Here is a 21,418-nt window from a genome sequence, read left to right as displayed (position 1 = left end):
CACCACAAACAATAGGGGTGTTCCTTAATAGGGTATAAAGAATAATTTAAGTATGCAACGTTTCAAGATGATACGTTAAGAAATGCGGCCTGTAGACGATAAACAAATACAAGAAATGGGCGTAGCTCTGCCCCTGGGGATCGGGCATGCACCAAAGTGTGCAAAGTTTCAAGACAATCCATTGAGAATTGCGCCCTGCCACAGACACACATACATACATACGCACACACAGACAGACAGGGGCGACGGCATAATACGTATTATGAATGTGGACGTATGGGCGTAGCTCTGCCCCTGAGAATCGGGCATGCACCAAAGTGTGCAAAGTTTCAAGACAATCCATTGAGAATTGCGCCCTGTAGGCGACCCACAGACACACATACATACATAAGCACACACAGATAGACAGGGGCGACGGCATAATACGTATTATGAATGTGGACGTATAAAAATCCGTAAATGAAAAGAGAAAGTATTGCACAATGAGCTTCATAAAAAGCGTGTTATACTATGTTAGTTCCAACTTTATTAAAAGACGCAGGATCAAACTGTCCAGAAGTGACGGGGGTACAACATAGACATGCTAATAATAAAATATAGTGGTTCCGAATGCAATGAAATGTCGTCAGCTCTTGGTTGCAGAGGATGTTGGGATAGGTTATCCGGGCACCTGTCATTCACCTTGATCAACTAGACTTTCCTGTCTGTTGGGATTCCATGTTGAGTCGTGTCTTTTACTCTGACCGAGTCTACCAAGTGCACAGATGCACATGGCAATGAATTAATTTTCTGATTATTTCTCATTTACCGTGAAAAGATGTCCCTTGAAATCCTATTTACTTAAAACTTTAGATCATGTGAAATCGACAAAGAAAAGGTGCAGCCAAGATGGGAATCAAATCATTGCAGGATTACCTCGAAAGCCAGTGTTCTTCGGCATGTGTGTCGGTCGATTTGCTAAAAATTGCACGGGGGTTTGTGCCGAAAAGGCGTGGCAGACATGGCGGCTCATCACGATTTTGTCTTGTAGTGGATGCTGAAAGTTGTTTAGATCGTCTCTATGGGGGGTATTACTCAGATTGGGTCTGTGGTGGACAGTGGAATCGGATGACAGCCTTCCTTACGAACCTCGTGCAAGCTTGTCACAATGCCAACATGGAACTAATTGTCTTCTTCAATGGGGGACTCGAAACAGAACGATTATCTGATTGGTTTGCAGATCAAATAAACCAGAAAAAGAAAGTACATTCAATTTTGAGACATTTACATAATAAAGGAACACCGCCTCCTAAAGTTTGGTGGATGCCACCCGTTTTCCTGAAAGGCAGCTTGAGAATGGCTTTACGACATCTCAATGTGACAGTTGCCTGTTCCATGGATGATCACTTCCAGGAAGTCATAGGTTTCTGCCGAGAACATAATTTACAAGGAATCATTGCGCAAGAACCAGTTTATGCCATATTTGATCCACCCCGTTACTTCTCTTCAAATAATTTGAAACTCACCTATAAAGGATCCCTGGAAACAAAAGAATATATAATGGATGAAATTGCTAAATGTTTAGATTTAAATCCAAATAGATTTTGTGTATTTGCAGCATTGTTAGGTATGTGTGACCAGAAATGGTTAACTCTATGTTCTTTAATCTATAACACACCACATTGGCCATATTCAATAACAACATTATTGTACCTTAACATTAAATACCAAGTACTGGTACGGTATACAATGTACAAGTACATGTACCTTAAGGTATGCTTCCACTTACCTTTTAAAGGCAGCAAGTCACGAACTCAATATCATCCCCAGTTTTTGACATTGCAAACATCACTTATTGGTCAATTTAAATCAACATTGATATTATTATCTTATCGTGAAAAGATGGGCTTCTGATATCCAATATTGAACTTGAAGACAAAATGAAAATTTAAAAATTGGCACACGAATCACGTGTAAGAATGCTTTCAAGCACTATTTGTTATGAAACGACTTGATGAACGAGGCTAAGCATACCTTCACAGAAGAGTACTACCACCTACCGGTGTAGACTGGAATAACCAGACGTCAAAGACTGCCCTTCATTTTGGACTCTTAGTGTTACGAATATAACTGATTAGAAATTACAAAAAAACAGAAAAGATTGAACATAAATCATTTAATATAAATTCATAATACATTATGTGTTGCTACACATTTGTGTCGATTTCTAGGTGCCAAAGAATAGCGATTTAGCCCCCTTATTCCTAGCATTGACATCATGCAAAAGGATTTTTTGTAGGCCTATCAGTCATTGTTTAGATTTTTAACTTTCACTTTTATTAAAAACTGGAACTGTATGCCGATTAAATTGATCCCTGATAGGACCCAGACTTTTGACTATATCACATAGACCCAAATATGGAATACAACTTGAATCATCATTAAGTTAACAAAGTTGCCTCACAAATGCATTATATTTTTAGTAATAAGTATGTGTAATTAGGTCAGTATTTTATTATGGACCCATTCACATTCAATCCAGATATGCATGACAGACCATATTAATAGATTAGATTATGGAATAAAATTATGAATTGAATTAAGAGTAAAGTACTTAAATAGACAGCCTTGACTTTTGATTAATATTATTTGAATGAATACATTTTTTCAGGAAACCATGTTTTACCGGAAGAGGATATGTATGATTTTTTCCGTGAACAGTTGAATAATTGCCGTGGTAGTGATGGAAAACCACTGAAGGTTAGTTGGAAAAAAGACTGTAGAAAATATTCAGTACGACAAGAAAAGTGTTGAAAAGGGATGTGGTCATAACGACCGTAAACCGTAATGGTCAAAAATTTTGTCATAAGGGCCATAGTCTCAATCTCATCATACAAACCATGATGGACACTGTTATGCAGTGACCGCCCTAAACTCTTAAAAACATTAGCCATATTTTTAGCCAAATCAAAATTTTATTGGCCAGTTCAGAAACTTGTAGCCAACAATTATATTTCTATTCATGTGTTTGTTAATTAAAAAAGATATTTAATATGTACTTATTTCATGCACAAGGCTATTATTTTATTCCCTGAACTGTCCGAAAGTTCACATTTGCGAGGATACAGGCAACAAAAATGAGATTGTCATACCAGTGTCACTCGTACACTCATCACATTTGGTAATTTTCTAGAAGTAGAAGTTGTATCTGCCGTTTAGTTAATAATGTGCTTCGCGGATAAAGGTAGAAAAAATGTACCTATCCTTATTTTCGATTGGGTAAATAAATATTAGTAATCATTATTCATTATTATAATTTGAAAATAAATTGGAAAAATTATAGCTAAGCGAAAGTAAAACACAGCAGCCCCAAGGGACGTAACTGAAAGTTAAGTCTCGAGACTTGATCTTTGGGTCTTCACTTGCAAGATTGAGACTAGAGCCAATGTACTAAAAATAGACACTACATCGAGTCAATCCCATTTATAGAATGTGTGCAGAGGATGTTGAATGTTGATATATTTTCAATTCATTATATCTTGGTGAATACTGAATGGAATGGAACCTTTTTGGACATCAAATCTTGAGATTCAACTTTCACAATATTTTAGTTTGTAAGGCATTACGATCAGAGAAGTTTATTAAAAGTTTCTACTTTTATTATTTCAGATATCCCCTGAAAATGTTATTTTGGCTGTTGTTACTTTTGTTCGCCAATTACCAGCCACAGATGATCTTGATATTATTGGTGACCTAGTTTTTAAGTGAGTATTCGTAATGGGTAGAACCAGTGCCCGAAACATTTTCCAAGCACTGACCCACAGGACCCGTGTGACACATTAAAGATAGTATCTGCAGGGGATGTTTCTATTACATTCAAAAAAAGAAAAATTTCATCCCAATCCCACTACCGGTTCATCTCTGGCTGTTTCATCCCACATTTATATGGGTCGTTTCATCCCACTTATATCGGGTTGCTTCACCCCACAAATTTAAAAAAACGGTATTACATGAACTTTTAATGTGATTCTAATTCAGAATTCTTATATTTGGAGTTGTTTAGTTTCATTTTGTGTACGGAAATTAAATTAACGATTATTTTTAAGATTAATTATGGTGCCGAAATAATAGTCTAATTTGTCTTATTTAAAAGGGGCTCCGGTGCAATTTAGTTGATTATTGGGTAATGCGTAGAGTCCATGATGTATTTTGGCGAGTGATTAAGCTGTCAATATGTAATTGTAAAATACCTTTTTATAAAGAAGATAAATGATGTTAGAGATCATAAACTAACAAACAATACGAATATACTTTATTACAAAAACATCGGTGAATTAATCTAAAATCATAACAATACAAATGAATATACTTTACTACAAAAACATCGGTGAACTGACCTAAAATCTAAATTCATAACGCCAATTAACAAACAATACAAATATACAGTGGTGAACTAATCTTGGTTGTGATCAGTAATCAACAAAAATCAACAAATAAAACTTATTTATTCCATACATTATTGTTTATTTAACAATAAGTAAGTGTTTAACAGTTTATTTAACAATAAGTACAACTCGGTTAATTGACTGCTATTATAATAACAAGGGAAATGAAACAGCCCGATAAGAAAAGTAGGTTGAGACGAAACAGCCTGAGGTGAAACGGTCTTGGGATGAACTGACCCGCACCCATTTAATTTTAGGCCTCACTCAGTCAGAAGATCCCAGGACAACATTAAGGCCTCACTCAGTCAGAAGATCCCAGGACAACATCAGACTGACTCATCACTACTAGTACTACTAGTGGTGGGTTTGTTTTTTGCTTGCACAAATTCAGGTCGTCTTCTTTGATTTGGTTTAAGTATACCAGACATGTATTTCCGGGTGAGGATCAGTTTTACTCAAATCTGGAATCTAATATTGTATACGCATTAGATCACTCAAGCAATCACTAGAGAGCCGATTTCTGTAATAATTATAGTTTCCAAGCGAAGCGCAGATCGATCAAAGGATAGGAAGTACATATAAAGCGGCTGCGCATGCGTAAGTATTAAACTGTCATTATCGATTGACATGCCAGTACATCACAGACTACAGGTTTAGTAGTTTGTGGAAAAAAAGACACAATCAAATTTGTGTGACATTTCAATTTAATGGAATGAATTCATCATAGCTACATAATTTAGGGTTTTATTATTAAACTATGTAAACTTCGAACAGTTACAAAATAATCTTGCCGTGTGGCGATAACATTGACAAATGACGCGATGGTGTCAGCATAAATTCGCAAGGCCAACCCAGAATTGTTGGCACAATGTCCAGCAACAAATCAAAAGCTGGTTATGCGCGTCAATGTTTGGCAAAATAACAGCGTCCGTCACGTCGAAGACAAGTAAACAATAAACGTTGCTTTTCTATGACAGTTCTACCAGTTCTAGAATTATCGTATGTTGACACTAACTATGTGAGATACCAAGGTGAAGGCCCAGTGGAGCCAAGTGAAATAGGCCAGCAGGAGTCCCATCGATAAATCAAACGGCCTCAGGCCTACGGGCTGACGTTTGTGTCTAACACTTGGTGGAACATACTGTTCAATTGTTTTCTTCTATTTTCAATTTTTATGAGCACCCTATGGAAGCTTAGGCCATGTTAAATTAATTCTGTGTTTCAGGTTTTAGGGTCTCCAGGATTCAATGAGGAAGGGAGGTCAACACAACACACCTCCCAATGTTTAACACAACACACATTTTTTCAACACAACACAAACTCAGAATATTTCATTCTGTTTTTTCGGTGTGTGAGTGGTTGTGGTAGGGTAATTTGCCAACATATACTTACTTAGACCCCTATCACTGTTTAATAATATCTGCCAATTTAAACACGAGTTTTAAAAAACAACACGGAAGCTAAATCTATACTTCGAAATGGCAAAACAGTATACACGACGTGGTCAATTTCATTTTTTTGTGGCAGTGCATTTGATAGATAATGACAAGGAAATAGTGCGTCAGAGTCATTACACAAGTCACAAAGCCTTTTTAACTAGGATCACTAAAAGTGTACTCATATGGAGTTTCTACAACGGTCCACTGCAGTGCCTTTATTTTCCCTTGCAGTATCGATATTTGTAGATTTAGGAGTGTGCTTTCACCAGTGTCTACTGCCACCGAATCCGCCATAATGGAAGTTGTGGGCAAGTTGAAATAAGTCACGCTGTACTGGAAATAATAGTAAATAAAATAAAAATTGTCCAGTGTATTTAGTTCTATGGTTAATCTGTTATTAGAAGTCAGCGCGTGTCAGGACAAACAAGTCTATGTACACATGTAACCAAGGACAACGTGGCAGTGAAAGTTTGCGTGCTGTCACATGGAGTAATGTAATAACGTTATAAATTTATGACCGTGATTTGTTTTCAAATCTTTCTGTATACAAATTACAATATTTTATTTTTTTAAACCAATATTTATGCGTGTAAATTAAAAATGTGCGTATGTCGCCTAAAATAGACAGGCGTGTGTTCGATAGTGAAGAATGTACTGTGTGGATAGGTACGCGCGCGGAGCTGCCGAAATCAAAACACAACACAAACTACCGCGTAGAAAATCAACACAAACATCGATTTGACATGTGAAAGCTACGCGCGCGGTTGACCCGAAACGCAGAATTAATTTAACACAGCCTTATGGTGCACTTTTGAAATAAAATGGACTTTCTTCACTCCATCGACAAGAGCTAATGAGGATGATCATACACTATACAGTGTGCAATGAGGGAAATTTTAAGCCTTTACAGCAGCACTGTGGCCTACTTTTGCAGTCCTTTGGAACTTTCTTGGTCTACACCAGGGTCTATCACAGGAATCTTGGGTTATTGAGCCACGTGAAGCATTTTTGAATTAAAACTGAGTTACCATTGCTTTGTAGCATGACACTGTGGATGGTATAAAGACAAATGGGGAATGGGGATTTTGAATTAAAACTTTGAGTTACCATTGCTTTGTAGCATGACACTATGGATTCTATAAAGACTACGGGGAATGGGGATTTGATTTTCTGACACAGTTTCTGATAATTATTTCAGTCTTGTAGTCTTCTCGGATGTTAACTGATTATTGATTAGTAATTCGTTGACATGCAATTACAGTCTACCATTAACATTCTAATCTAAATCATTAAACCCAGCTGTCACTTGCAACTACCAGCATTCATTTCTTGCTATTACTTATTTCTAACAATAATGGTTACCTCTATCATATTTTCATTATTTGGTTATTTAGTTGTTAAGGCATGGCACAGATGTTGACGTAATAGAAATTATAGTGAAGCAGTAATTGACACCTGGCTGTCAAATACCTTTTCACTGCAACACAGAGTTTGTTTCTTTGATAAAGAATTAGCAAAACCTCAATGTCCAATGTGTTAGTGATTTAAAGTTAAAGATAATATGCAGTACTGTACAGTTTCTAGTTAATATCACTGGTTGTGATGATTCAGTTTCTGGCTCTACCAAGATAATTAGAACAGACTTAGAGAGAACAAAATGAGAATGTGAAATAACACAAATATATTATCCCCATTCCTTCCAAATGTTCTAAGTAAAAAGGAAAAGTCTGTTGAATTTCAAATTACTTCCAGAGTGAAGTCCCTTGAACCCTCAAACGACAAAAATTATAGTCTGATCTGTATGAAATTGTCTTGTAAATGCCCCCAATTACCTACAAAGAATAAATATGTGACAACTCTTGTCGATCGCTCGGGCGACTTAGCTGCTGTTTTGTTGCCTGGCAACCTATCTTTTTGTAGGCACAAAAGCCTCTGTCCTTGCTTAAATCTCCCCCTTAGTATTGCACAAGTAACCATAGATAATAAAAATGATTAGATGTTATTATCAAGATGACCTATTTGAAAAGAATCATATATGCTACATTGTAATTGTTCTTTTATATTTGTCTTGTATCTGATTATGTAACTGTTATTTATTTTTTGTAGAAATGCCAAGGGCAATAAGAACGAGCTAATTTTAAAGTTTAAACAAAGTGTACAATATTATTTAAATGGCACCCATGAAGGCTTTCTTAAATATAAACCTAGACCCACAGGTTAGTGATAAACCATGTATAAATTAAAATCCTTTTTAATATACATTTTCCTGGTAACAAACATTATAATACAAAATGTTGAAATTTCGAAATCTAGAATCAAATAGAATGTGATTTAATTGAAAAAATATTTGGCAAGTCAACTATGTTATGTATTTCTGGATCTATATTATGGATCTACAGTATTTTCCTGGAGGTCAGATTTGTCAAATACCAACAAGCTTCTTTTTATTTTTTTACTATAGTGTCAACTGATGGTCAACTTGGAGGTTATCCAAGACCAGATGTACAACAAAAATCCCAGGTAAATATTCAAAATATACTAGGATTCTTACAATCACATTCCGAGGGGTTGGGTTACCGAATTTTTAATGCATACAAGTTGCATCTTAAGGTCTGTCATTGAGTCAAGTGGCATGGTTTCGATTCCCTGCTTGTACGTGAGAAGGAGTAGGGTCGCCTGCCCAACCTCATGGTTTTTCACCAGATCTTCCGGTTCCCTCCCACTTCTAAAGACCCCTACTTGAAAGTGAATAAATGAAATAAAATGGAACCATATGTTAGTCCTAGTTTGTGTTGAGTGGACCATAAACCCATTTCTCTCTCTCTCGACAACAAATCATTGAAAAATGTTATTTAGTATATTGGCAAATACACATCTGAGATCTGTAAGGGTGAATTTCTCTATTAATATCACGATACGATGGATTATGTTTTAGGATGTTGGAGGGTATGTTAATACATTAAACCCAAATGCTCCAGATATTCTAAGCAACAACACCAATAAGAATATATTAAATGGTTTAGATGATGGTTTAGAGTCACGGTTAGCAGAATTAAGTCTTACAGATAATAGAAATTCACACCCAAGCGCAGGTATAGTCTCATTAGACACCATATACTCTTATAGTCTCATCCCAAACTGCAAAGTTCTCCACAGTTTTTAACTGGAATATACAGGTCACAATTCTATTGAAAACAATTACTGCTTGATATATACTAGAGAAGCCTAGTTGAAACGTCGCTCTTAAGCAATAATTGTATTCCAAAGAATTGGGACCTTTATATTCTAATCATTAACTCTATTCCCAATCTGCCATCACAATATCTATAATTCAACCTAATGTTTAGACATGGTCATCTACTTAATAGTAGAGTTTATCTCGGTCCAATTATGTGGTTTGACTCGTTACGAAGAAGAATCCAAATTCAATGTCGGACATCAATTTTAAGCACAGTTATTGACCCTGTTACTGAAACCTTGTTAACACTTTGCAGGTCAAGAGTATGAGATTCTTTGTTCTAACTGCTGGGATTGTTTTGCTAGTTCTAAGGAAGAACTCATTCAGAGTTCTGCATCAAATGAACACACAGTTTTTCTTGTCACTGAAACCTTGTCAGAGTTTTTGAGATTGTTTTTTATACGCCCACATTTTCATGTGGACGTATTTTACCATTGTCCACAATTTGTTTGTGGACACCCTACAGGTCACAATTTTTATCCGATTTTAACGATCTCAGTTCCAAAACTTCATGGATTATAGCACCTGATTGTACAAAAAAATCACATTTTTAGCTTGTGGACACTCTAGTGGTCACAGTTTTCATCTGATTTTGATGAAACTTGAAATGCATGTTTATACCCCAAAGATCTTAGTTCCTTTCGATATTCGCGTATTTCGGATCCTTGGTTCCTTTCAATATTTGCGCATATCAGACTGTAACTTCCTGGATTATGGCCACTGATTGTACGAAAAATTGTGTTCTTTAGCTTGCACATTCTCTAGAGGTCATAATTTTTATCGGATTTTAAAAACAGTTTAAATGTATCACTATTTCACCATAAGGAAGGTTGAATTAGAATTTCAGGACGATCTAATTGAAACTGCCCAACCAAATGGCCCCTCTTAGTACGCAAATTGTGTAAAAGTATGTAATACAGAGGTTGTGGACCCTCTAGATGTCACAATTTTTATCCGATTTTGATGAAACTTCAAATATATCTTTACATCTGAAAGATCTCAGACCCTTTCAATATTTGTGCATTTCAGACCATAACTTTCTGGATTATGACCCCTGATTATACGAAAAATCTCATTTGTTTTTAGCTTGTTCTCTATCCATCTCTTGCAAAATGTGGTTGTATCTTGTCTCGCAAACGCTGGTTCAAACTTAGTGTGATTCTTTGGCTAATCAGATCCCCACTCAACATTTCTGTGCATAGTGATAGTCCCTGATAACTTGAAGAGTTTAAAGAAAATCTTCAAAAAAAAACTGCCAGTGGGTGTATATTCGATCTTTAGCTTTGCTTTCACTGTATATTATATAAGATAAGTTTTGTATAATGTCTGTCTATTAATCTTTTTCAGGTGATGCTTCTGCACCCTTAATGTCTACTTATAATAATATATCCAAATCTAAAAAACCCACAGGACCTAAATTACCTACAGTTACACCTGAAATAATACGTATAGCCAGTGAAAGACATCAGAAGGGTTTGATGTGTTCATGGATTTATCAACTCTTATCACAGGTTAGTTTAAATAGTTGAATTCTCGATTTTATGTAAGATATAAATAAAGAGCTGGTCCTTCTTGCTATAATAGTTCAAAATTCTGAGCAAAGTTGGGAGTATTTGAAATTTTGACAAGATATAGTGTAAATAGTCTTGATTGTCAAGTATGATTGCTACAATAATAAACAAAGGCACGATGATCAATTTTAACATTACATTAATGGATTTTTGGATGAATGCAGAGCTGCTGGTCGATTCCATGGTGTTTGTTTAGTGATTCAATAAATTAGAGAACTATATGAAGTTAAATTGCTGAAGAAGCACTAACTCTGCAACATGAAAATTAGTACCATCCATCCTAACCTTAATTAAATCAATAAACCACCTACATTGAGTATCAATACGTGGATGAATGATTTTCTGTGACTCGATGCTATTTCAAATAGCCACCACTTGCATACAGGTTCACATGAATAAGTCTGACCTGATCTTAATACTTCTGTTCCTATATCAAGTCCTGTTTTTCAAATGATGTTTTTACTTGAATTAACAGTTGTTTTAATTGAAATATATATTTTATAATTCACTAATCCCTATTATTGTATATTACAGGGAGAACTCAAGCTACCAGTTGTCCTTGAAGATGATACCAATCGTGAATTGCCGTCATATATAGATTTATATCGTCCAATTAGACAGACAGTTTATTCTGTTCTTTTTAATTTAAATAAGACAAAGATTATACATGAAACATCGGACAAAGAAAAGGGTGAGATATTTGATCTATTACATCACAACCATTTTGGGCTTGCATAATTGAATACTTCTTCTTTTCTGCACCGGACAGGTTTACACTATAGTGTGCTATGAACGAAACTTTAATCAGAGAGCAATCGGTTTTCAACTGTCAAGGGTTCTTTTATGTAATGTGAACACAGGACCTCAATTATTTCGTCCCATATGAATGACTAGAAGCTGGAAAAAACAATGCTGTAAATTTAGTGCAAATCCTGCAGAACTTGTCAGCACAATTTTCCAGCCTGGTTTCCCCTTGTCAGTGGTGCAGGATTAAATGACAACGGTACAGATATAGGTTTTTTTGTAATGCTCTGCTTCATGCTTCAAGAAATGGATAGATGGAACTGCCGTTCACTTCTATTTTAAAGGTGCGATTTCTTTTTCTAGCAGGGTGGGTGGGTTGCCAAATGGTGTAACGTGTGCTTGTTAGATCACAAGGTCTGTCATTGAGTCAAGTGGCATGGTTTCAATTCCCTGCTTGTACTTGACAGTAAGGTTGCCGGTCCAACCATGTTCGTTTTCTCTGGGTCCTCCTGTTTCCTGCCACAGATGAAGACCACTAAGTGCAAGCATATTATTGATATAAAATTGATGCCATGTATTAGTCATGTTAAACTTCATTTCTCTCTCTCTCCCTATTTCTAGTATATTGAAGTTGGTGGACATTGACCATAAGTAAAAGTTTTGATGTTTGTTATATATATCTTGTATGTTTGTATAGGAGATGGTAAATGTTTTGATATACCAGTGAAAGAGTGGGTTATTAGACGAGGGACAACCAGACCCAGCTTTGAACTTGTCATTGCCAAACCTGTGGATTGGAAGACTCCTAGTATTGAGCGTATGTGGCTTGGACAGAATGCTGATGATAAAAACCGTCGTTTGCGAGCTTTCTTGACATGTATGCAGAGTGATTCACCTCTGATGTTTAATACAAACTATGTTCCACAGCCTTTACTAGTCATGTGCTGTGTTCTAAGGTAAGAAGCAATCAGTTCTTAAAAAGCCGGGGGATCACGTGGGTAAGACGCTGGCTCGCTAGCCTGGAGGTCAGGTGTTCGATCCCTGCATTGGTCAAGAAAGTTCATCCCCGATTTTCCGGCGTGGTTTCCCCTTGTCAGTGATGCAGAACGAAGGGCCTGACAAGGACAGCTGTCTAGTCGTTCGGATGAGACGATAAACCGAGGTCCCGTGTACACATTGGCGTGCACGTAAAAGATCCCTTGGCAGTTGGAATTCGATATAAGAGTAGGCCGTAGCGCCGCTGCCAGGGCAAAATTTCCTTCATAGCACACTGTATGGGGTATGCCCGTCTTCATTAGCCCAGGTTAGGAGCAGAACAGTAGGACGTTAAACCCCATTTCATTTCATTTCTTAAAAAGCCAATGTTATAGCAAATCAGAATCATACATGAAAGGCGAGAAATTGAGAAATGGAAATTAAAAAAATGCCTACCGAACACTAACTAGGTCATTTGGCGACTAACCTGTTATAATTTTATTTCAATCAACTAGAGTGGCAGGAGAAAACCCACAAGGTCAGCAGGTGACCTTACTCCTTATCATATATAAACCAGAGGTCAAACATAACTGGCATAGAATTAAATGAAATGGGGTTTAACATCCTAGTGTTTTGGTCAGACTGGGCTAATGAGGATGGGATAGATAACAGGCCTTATAATGTATAACAAGTGTTTTCGAGCCCCTGTAAACAATGCAAATTGCAACTTTTCGAAGTATTTATTCGTGGTTAATTCTTACACATCACAACCATTTTGGAAAGGATTAAATAAATATATGCATGACATGATATGTGAGTATTTTTGCCTGAAGTCCGTTTATTGAACGCTAAGTAAATATAGTCAGACGTAACACTTGTCACTGACATGGGGAAAATTTCGAGCTCTGAATTGGGGGCTTCATATTTGTTTTCTTAGAAAAGCGATCTCAAAGTATTTTCAAAAAATAAGATAATTTATAAATCTGAATCCTTTGTTGATGATTTACTGTCAGAGGCATACTTTGTTTCTGGACAAAAAATCAGTAAAGGGCAGATTTTTGGTTAGACCATCATGGTTCAAAACAGAATAATATATTTCTATGGCTCTAAAAAAAATCAAATTAGCCTCATTTATTATTGCCCGTTAGAAAAACAGTTATATATTGTTTGAAAATAGCAGGTGTAATATATGCATATATTTAAAATTGTAATATTTTTAACCGTTAAACGCGGTTATTGCTGTAGGTTGGTATATTTCTATTCAGGTATATTGTTCAGTTTGGCCGAGTACTACAGAGACAAGAATTAGATGCTTTCCTAGCAATGGCTGTTTCACCACTATTAGTTGATGTACAGACCATGCAGGATTTAAAAGTAGGTTTAGTCCTTATATAACTTGATTTTTTATAAACCTATTTTTTGTGTGGGATTATTTCTGAAGAGGAACTTGATAGGAATTCAGTGTTGCCCCACAATTTTTCTCTTGCTCTTGTCACTAAAACTTTGAAAATACAGTTCAAGAGTTTTTGAGATTGCTTTTTAAACTGGCTGAGTTTGTTAATCTAGTCCTACAGAGGACCTCTATCTAAATTCAGGGTTGCACCATATCAAATTTCAGCTGGTCTTAAAGAGGAATCCTATTGAAATTCAGAGCCACAAATTTAATTTAAGTGCAGTTATGGCGCTTTCAAAATGCTGCTTGTGGAAGTATACTACAAGCCTGGCAACCCTATGTTATATGGAAACAATTGTTTCCTTAGATGTGTGTCAAAAAATTTGATCATAGGGATAATTACCATCAAAAGGTGATCAACAAAGAACTTTGTAACAATATAATTCTATGAAGCAGATATAGTAAGTTTAACGAGTTGAATAACTTGTACTGTTGTGGATAATTATAATGGATATTGCTCATAAATTAATGGATATATATACTTCAAAAGTTGATACAATGATAGATTTATTAGAGATTATTGATTAGGACATCTTGCCTTTATTATCCCGCGCCGAACGAAGCATATCTCATAAACCGTTTAAGATATCTTTCTGAAACTTTGCACACATATCAACCTATTACAGTAGTTGTGCCTTTTGCTATTTAGGAATTTCTGGGATTTATATTTTTTTGTGTTTCCATGGAAACAAAAATGACTTAGTTTTTGGTGTATAATTTTGTTTCCGGAGCATATCTCATAAACTGTTCAAGATATCTTTCTGAAACTTTGCACACACATCAACCTATTACAGTAGTTGTGCCTTTTGCTATTTAGGAATTTCTGCGCCGAACGAAGCATATCTCATAAACCGTTCAAGATATCTTTCTGAAACTTAGCACACACATCAAACTATTACAGTAGTTGTGCCTTTTGCTATTTAGGAATTTCTGGGATTTATATTTTTTGTGTTTCCATGGAAACAAATTTGACTTAGTTTTTAGTGTATAATTTTGTTTCCGGAGCATATCTCATAAACCGTTCAAGATATCTTTCTGAAACTTTGCACACACATCAACCTATTACAGTAGTTGTGCCTTTTGCTATTTAGGAATTTCTGAGATTTACATTTTTTGTGTTTCCATGGAAACAAATTTGACTTAGTTTTTGGTGTATAATTTTGTTTCCGGAGCACATCTCATAAACCGTTCAAGATATCTTTCTGAAACTTTGCACACACATCAACCTATTACAATAGTTGTGCCTTTTGCTATTTAGGAATTTCTGGGATTTATATTTTTTGTGTTTCCATGGAAACACATTTGACTTAGTTTTTGGTGTACAATTTTGTTTCCGGAGCATATCTCATAAACCGTTCAAGATATCTTTCTGAAACTTTGCACACACATCAACCTATTACAGTAGTTGTGCCTTTTGCTATTTAGGAATTTCTGGGATTGATATTTTGTGTGTTTCCATGGAAACAAATTTTACTTAGTTTTTGGTGTACAATTTTGTTTCTGGAGCATATCTCATAAATCGTTCAAGATATCTTCATGGCACTTATTTTGAATTTCTCAGATTTGATAATTTTATGTGTTTCCATGGAAACACATTTGACTGTTCAAGATACCTTTAAAATAATTTTACCCATTATTTTATTTTCTGAAATCCAGCCTTCCATCCTGATTTTGTTTCTGGAGCATATTTTATTATCTGTTCAAGATATCTTTTTGAAACTTTGTACAAACATTAACCTATTATAGTATTTTATTTTCTGATGTATAAGTTTATTGTTTAACATACAGCAGCTAATTGAGGTAGGCAAAGGTTGTTGTGCAAACCTTACAGAGAGTAGCGACCCTGCCTTGCCGAGCTACTGTGATCAGAGTATGAAATTCTTTGAATTGATATTCCATGTGTCGGAATATGAGATTTGTCTAAAGCTCCAGTTCCCTCCACTTGCAAAATATCTCTATTTTCTATGTAGTCATGTCTAATTTTTAAAACCAGAGCTTAATGTCATAAATTATCTCAAATCTTCTAGTAAATAAAAATCAGTCATTAGTTTTCAGAAATAGAGAGCAATATCTACTAAACAGGGCCACAATATTAGGACCAGTGACACTGTTTGCGAAATCTGATACATTTTTATATTGATTACCAATAGCATAAACAAGTTATTTTTCCTTATTTCTTCCAAACAAGTGCAAGGGCGCGGGATGTTGATGACTAGTCATCTTGTTTTTAGTAGTAATTGGTTCTGTCGATTCTCATTTCTGTTTGTGCTTCATCTTCATTTTATTAAGCTTGTTAATTATGCTTGAGAAATATTAAAACACCTATTATCACTTTCCATTTTTTTTTTTTAGGTTTTTTAGATTACAAATTTTGTTGAAACTTCCATATTGAAATGACAATATGTATGTGCATTTATATAAATGTTTTGTTGATTTCAATATAAGAATGAGAATTATTATATTACAGTTACCTGCTATACATCCAAGAGGTATTCAGCTAGCTTCCCTCTTCATGTCTGGTGTAGAGACGGCTATCTTTGCTAATGATGTTTGTGGTGCTCCAATACCATGGAGCATGAGTTGCCCATGGCTGTTTTTTGATGGAAAATTGTTCCATTTTAAACTTCTAAAAGCCAATAACAACACTCCACTTATTGATATGTGTGATGGACAGGTATGAACAATATATTTCTAATATTGATTATTGTACAGGGATCTATTTGATCAGATTTAATTGCATTGACAGATCGGTAGACAATGATTGAGAAATGTCCCATTAGCTTCATTAACATTCTTTGAAATATCTTCTGTTAGAAATCTATATTAAAGTCATTGATATTTTTTATGTTGGAGAACTACAATAAAATAATTATGACGTTTGGTTATAGAATTACAATCTGTTAATTAATAGCAATTTGGAAATCGTAAGTTCCAATATAATAACTAATATTATCATTAAGATGACTATGACAATTTTAGATAGGTAATATGATAGCTAATAGTTATTATTAAGATGACTATTAGAGTGGTATTATAATAGCTAATGATTATTATTAAGATGAGAGGGGTTTGATGGCCAAATGGTTGGTGCGTGGGCACTGTATCATAAAGTCTGTCATTGAGTCAACTTGTGTGGTTTTGATTCCCCGGTTGTACGTGACTCTCCAGCCTTGTGGGTTTTCTCCAGGTCCTCCGGTTTCCTCCCACTGCTAAAATTGAATTATATGTTAGTCTCGAAATGACCTAGTTTGTGTCGAGTGGATGTAGACCCCATATCTCTCTCTCTCTCTCTCTTATTCAGATGACTATTACAGTTTTAAATTGGTAATATAATAGCTAATGATTATTATTAAGATAATAGCTAATAATTATTATTAAGGTGACTATTACAATTTTAAATTTGTAATATAATAGCTAATAATTATTATTAAGGTGACTATTACAATTTTAAATTTGTAATATAATAGCTAATAATTATTATTAAGGTGACTATTACAATTTTAAATTTGTAATATAATAGCCAATAATTATTATTATTAGGGTGACTATTAAAATGTTGTTATTTACCTTCTGTTAACAGGTTGATCAAGTGTTACGAGTTGAAAGAATGCGTCAAGCCATCTTAGAAAATATCCGTGCAGAATTTGCCAAACCCCTTCTTCCAGCATCTATGTATAATCCATATTCTCAAGCTCCATACCAAGGTTACCCTCCCTTCCCCCAGGGTGGTCCTGTCAACTACCGCCCAGCAGGTGCTCCAAGAATGCCCTATGGTCGAGGTGGTTACCCCCACCCATTAATTGGTGGACAACCAGGTTACTCCCCTTCCTCTCCGCCTCAAAGGTCTCCAGGTCGAGGAAGAGGATTACTAGGTAAGTTTAGTATTTTCTTGTGGCTGTGTTCCGAAATTACAGAAATTGGTTCGGTAGATGGTTGTAATTAATAAATGTACCTATTGCTTCAGTGTCTTATTTTTATACAAGCTGGCATTGTAATTTCTTGTGAACACACTACAGGCTTTTTTTTCCACATCTAATCTTTTTAAAATTTTATATACAATACTTACATTAATGAAGAACCTATTGAGTGATTGCCTTTTATCACATTGTACAATCTTGTGAATTCTGTAACAACAAAAGTATTCTCATCTGTTGTCTTCATTATTCAATGTAATGAATCGAGGAAGCCTATTAAAGATAGTTTCCATGTACAAACTAGATGATTTGATGATGTATTTGGACTAAAGACATATTCAAAGTGATTAATCTATCAAAATTTTGTTTCAAATCCTTCTCAAAACGGATGCGAGGTCGGAGGAGAATTCATTGCATACACAAGATGGTGTTGTCTTTAAGCACTATCCATTATTCATAAATATCGGAGCCTAATTAAATTCTCGGATTATCCACTGCCCACTTCTTTTTCTCAGAAAGTGTTGTATGTCTAACTCTTCATAAAGTTTATCAACATGTACATGAAACGCTCAATCTCTGTGTGTAACCTTTGACATCACACGAGCAGACATCCCTAATCATCGGGCTGCTGATTAGGGAAACCCTTATGCACTCCATGAGTGTTTTTCAGGGAATCTTAGTATTTTTCTAGTCAGATTGGATATTTTTACTATTTTCCATATATACCAAAATTGCCATACTTTTATTGGAAATAATCACCCAATAAATACTTCTCTGGGAACGTATCTTTTAATTTCACCAATTTTCATTAATACTTTTTTAGTTATAATCCTTGCTTAATTTGTAGAATCTTGTGAACACTCTAGCATAAACAGTTGTTCTTATCTACTTACTATTATTTTTAGGTCGTTCACCAGTAGATGCTAGAGGTGGACAGTTAGAAATTGCTGGAGTTGTTGTAGGAAGTTGGGGAGCTAATGTGTCTGGCCAAAGACGAGGACGTTCAGGTGGTCCCTCCCCACAAATAATGTCAGTGGGTGGACCTCGCAGGTTAGTTATAAGTTGATACTATTTAGAAAAACATTACCATATGTCACTGAAAGCTTGCGGTCTATAGGAAGGGTAGATGTGTCTCTGTATTGATGAAACTACATGTTTTATGTCCTGGCAACCCATCTTTCAAAATTTTCTACCCTTGAAACTAGGACTGCAATGATACGCCAGGTCTTGATACGATGCACATCATGATTCATAGTCTACGATATGATTAATATCGCCATATAGGAAATAAATTTAAGAAATGCTGTTAAATTTTGAAAGTCTTTCACTGTGAAAATTCGAAGGCCTACTTTTATGATTTACTAATGTGGTGATTTCTTGGTCAACTGACCAGATTTCATTGCTGTCATGCTTAACTGGAAATCCTAAAAAAGACTCCCATACTTTACTTGTGACTTACATGCTTGGTATGTGGGAATTTCGATCTCAGTATGGCTTTTGTTGATCGTGCGACTTGAATTTGGTAAATTAATTATGAAAACATTTCAGCTGGCTGGCTCGTATTGCCACAACAATTTCAGCCAATGAAAAGCTTTCTCGTTGTCAGGTCAGTCATAGATTACAGAACAGCAAAGGAAATAATGTTACGAAGATTTTAATATCAAATATTAATATACATTGAAAATATGTGCTGATCAAAATATGCAGTATGTACAAATCGCCATTCTTATACAGTAATATTATCACAAATGGCATTTTACTGACGGATATATATATATTAATATGTTGTATGTTTTTTTCCGGATATTATTCAAGTGTGTAATTTGAACGCAACTTAATTTCCAGCACGACTTGCTTAACCAGACTGATATTTTGATTTTGACGAAATAGCTATAATAAGCCACTTAATGTGTCGAAAACGCCTTAATGAAAGTAAAATAAATTATTTTGCTCATGAACTTATTTAAAGGAATATCAGTCTATTTTTGTGAAATGATTATTTGGATAATGATTCGCGATACGGACATTGATTGTATCATATAACATCACAGTTCATTGATGAATCGATGCAGCCCTACTTGAAACATAAATTTCAACTTCAACGTTATTGATTTCAGGGGTTATTTGCCAAACCGTCCAATAAGAGGACGACCATCTCTGTATGCTGCTAGAGGTTACAGACCACAGGTATTGTTGTAGTTTATACAGATTCATTTATTTACTTTGAATAGAGAAAAATACATCATATTCCCTGAAATAGACAGTAAAAAAGATAATATGTGCTGAAAATGTTAGGGTAGCTATCAGTTTGAACATTGATGTATGCAATAATGATGAGAACAATATAGTAATTGTCTGACAACCCAAGAATACTACAGAAAAGTAGAACATTAAATTACATTTCGAGGAACACGTATAGTAATTCTGAAATACCCATCAGAACGGCTAAATCTATTTGTTATGGCCAGCTCAATTTTCGTCAAGGTTGCTGAGATGTAAATAAGGTTAGGGCACCTGATTGTTGGCGAGATTGTAGGTTAGGCTTAGGGTAAGCATTATGGCTAGGGTTAGGGTTGGGATTAGCACTATCCCTGTTTACATCTCGTGACCTTTGACCAAACTTGAAGTTGGCCTTATCAAATAGATCTAACCCCATCAGAACATTGCAGTAACTCTGCAATAACCATAAGAATCTTGCAGTAATTCTCCAATAAACATATGTTAGAACATTTTAGTGATTCTCAAATACCAAAAAGAGTATTGCAGTAATTATCAGATAATCCAAAAACAATTATAGTAATTCTTCATTAATTCAAGAACCAAATAGTAATTCTGTAATACCAATGAGAACCTAGTAGTAATTCTCTGATAAAGATATGAACATTACAGTAATTAGTAATTCTCTAACAACCATACAAAAATTCTTTAATACCAATAAAATTTCAGAAATTCAGCAATAAGTACGAGATCATTGCAGTAATTTTGTAATAACCACAATAAGAACATATTATGCAGTAATCATAAGAACAAAACACAGTAATATTTTATTATTTTTGGTCTTTATTTGTTGTATAGAGAATTTCAAAATGCAATAAATGTTTACACACTAAATTATTGTTTTCAGTATTATGAATATTATGAAAACCAAAGAGGATATGATTTCTATGAAGGTCCACCAGCACCAAGAGGGTATCCACGTATGACACGTCCTGTCAGAAGACCTGCCATTAAATATAGAGCTAGAGCTGCTAAAGGCAAACCAGCCAAACACACACCAAAAGGTCGTGGGGTCACAGTTGATGTTTCTAATGAGTAGGTTTTCTTTTTGATGTGATAATTATGCCTTGTATATATTGTTAACTTGGTTATGATCATGGGGTTCAGGTGAAATGATCAGCTTTTTTATACTCCCATATGGAATGGTCGTAGTATATTACCTACATCCGTCCGTCGTCCACAATTTCTTGTGAACACTCTCTACAGACTACATTTATCATCTGATTGTTTGTATATATTGTTAATTTGCTAATGATCATGGGGTTCAGATGAAATGATCAGCTTTTTTATACTCCCACATGGAAATGTTGTGGTATATTGCTTACATCCGTCAATCGTCATGGCAACGTTTGACGACGTTTATTGGGGACACCCCACCGCACT

At 35.2% G+C, this 21,418-nt stretch overlaps 1 protein-coding gene across 1 annotated transcript in view; it reads left to right on the top strand.

Annotated features, from left to right (window-relative positions):
- The first annotated feature begins 676 nt into the window (after nucleotides 1–676).
- The window catches only part of LOC126828690 (constitutive coactivator of PPAR-gamma-like protein 1), a 28,653-nt gene continuing 7,911 nt past the window's right edge, over nucleotides 677–21,418 (top strand). Inside the window, exons 1-15 of the mRNA XM_050558615.2 lie at nucleotides 677–1,606; nucleotides 2,651–2,739; nucleotides 3,649–3,743; nucleotides 7,970–8,079; nucleotides 8,325–8,383; nucleotides 8,799–8,955; nucleotides 10,449–10,612; nucleotides 11,207–11,363; nucleotides 12,114–12,372; nucleotides 13,657–13,765; nucleotides 16,312–16,518; nucleotides 17,425–17,716; nucleotides 18,664–18,808; nucleotides 19,876–19,945; nucleotides 20,883–21,070. Of these exons, the coding sequence (XP_050414572.1) occupies nucleotides 889–1,606; nucleotides 2,651–2,739; nucleotides 3,649–3,743; nucleotides 7,970–8,079; nucleotides 8,325–8,383; nucleotides 8,799–8,955; nucleotides 10,449–10,612; nucleotides 11,207–11,363; nucleotides 12,114–12,372; nucleotides 13,657–13,765; nucleotides 16,312–16,518; nucleotides 17,425–17,716; nucleotides 18,664–18,808; nucleotides 19,876–19,945; nucleotides 20,883–21,070 (2,819 nt within the window). The 5' untranslated portion in view covers nucleotides 677–888. The remainder of the gene's footprint in view (nucleotides 1,607–2,650; nucleotides 2,740–3,648; nucleotides 3,744–7,969; nucleotides 8,080–8,324; nucleotides 8,384–8,798; nucleotides 8,956–10,448; nucleotides 10,613–11,206; nucleotides 11,364–12,113; nucleotides 12,373–13,656; nucleotides 13,766–16,311; nucleotides 16,519–17,424; nucleotides 17,717–18,663; nucleotides 18,809–19,875; nucleotides 19,946–20,882; nucleotides 21,071–21,418) is intronic.

The sequence above is a fragment of the Patella vulgata genome, chromosome 7 (assembly GCF_932274485.2).
Source record: "Patella vulgata chromosome 7, xgPatVulg1.2, whole genome shotgun sequence".
Taxonomy (NCBI): domain Eukaryota; kingdom Metazoa; phylum Mollusca; class Gastropoda; family Patellidae; genus Patella; species Patella vulgata.
Note: the sequence above shows the minus strand (reverse complement) of the source record. Positions and strands in the feature narration are given on the sequence as shown.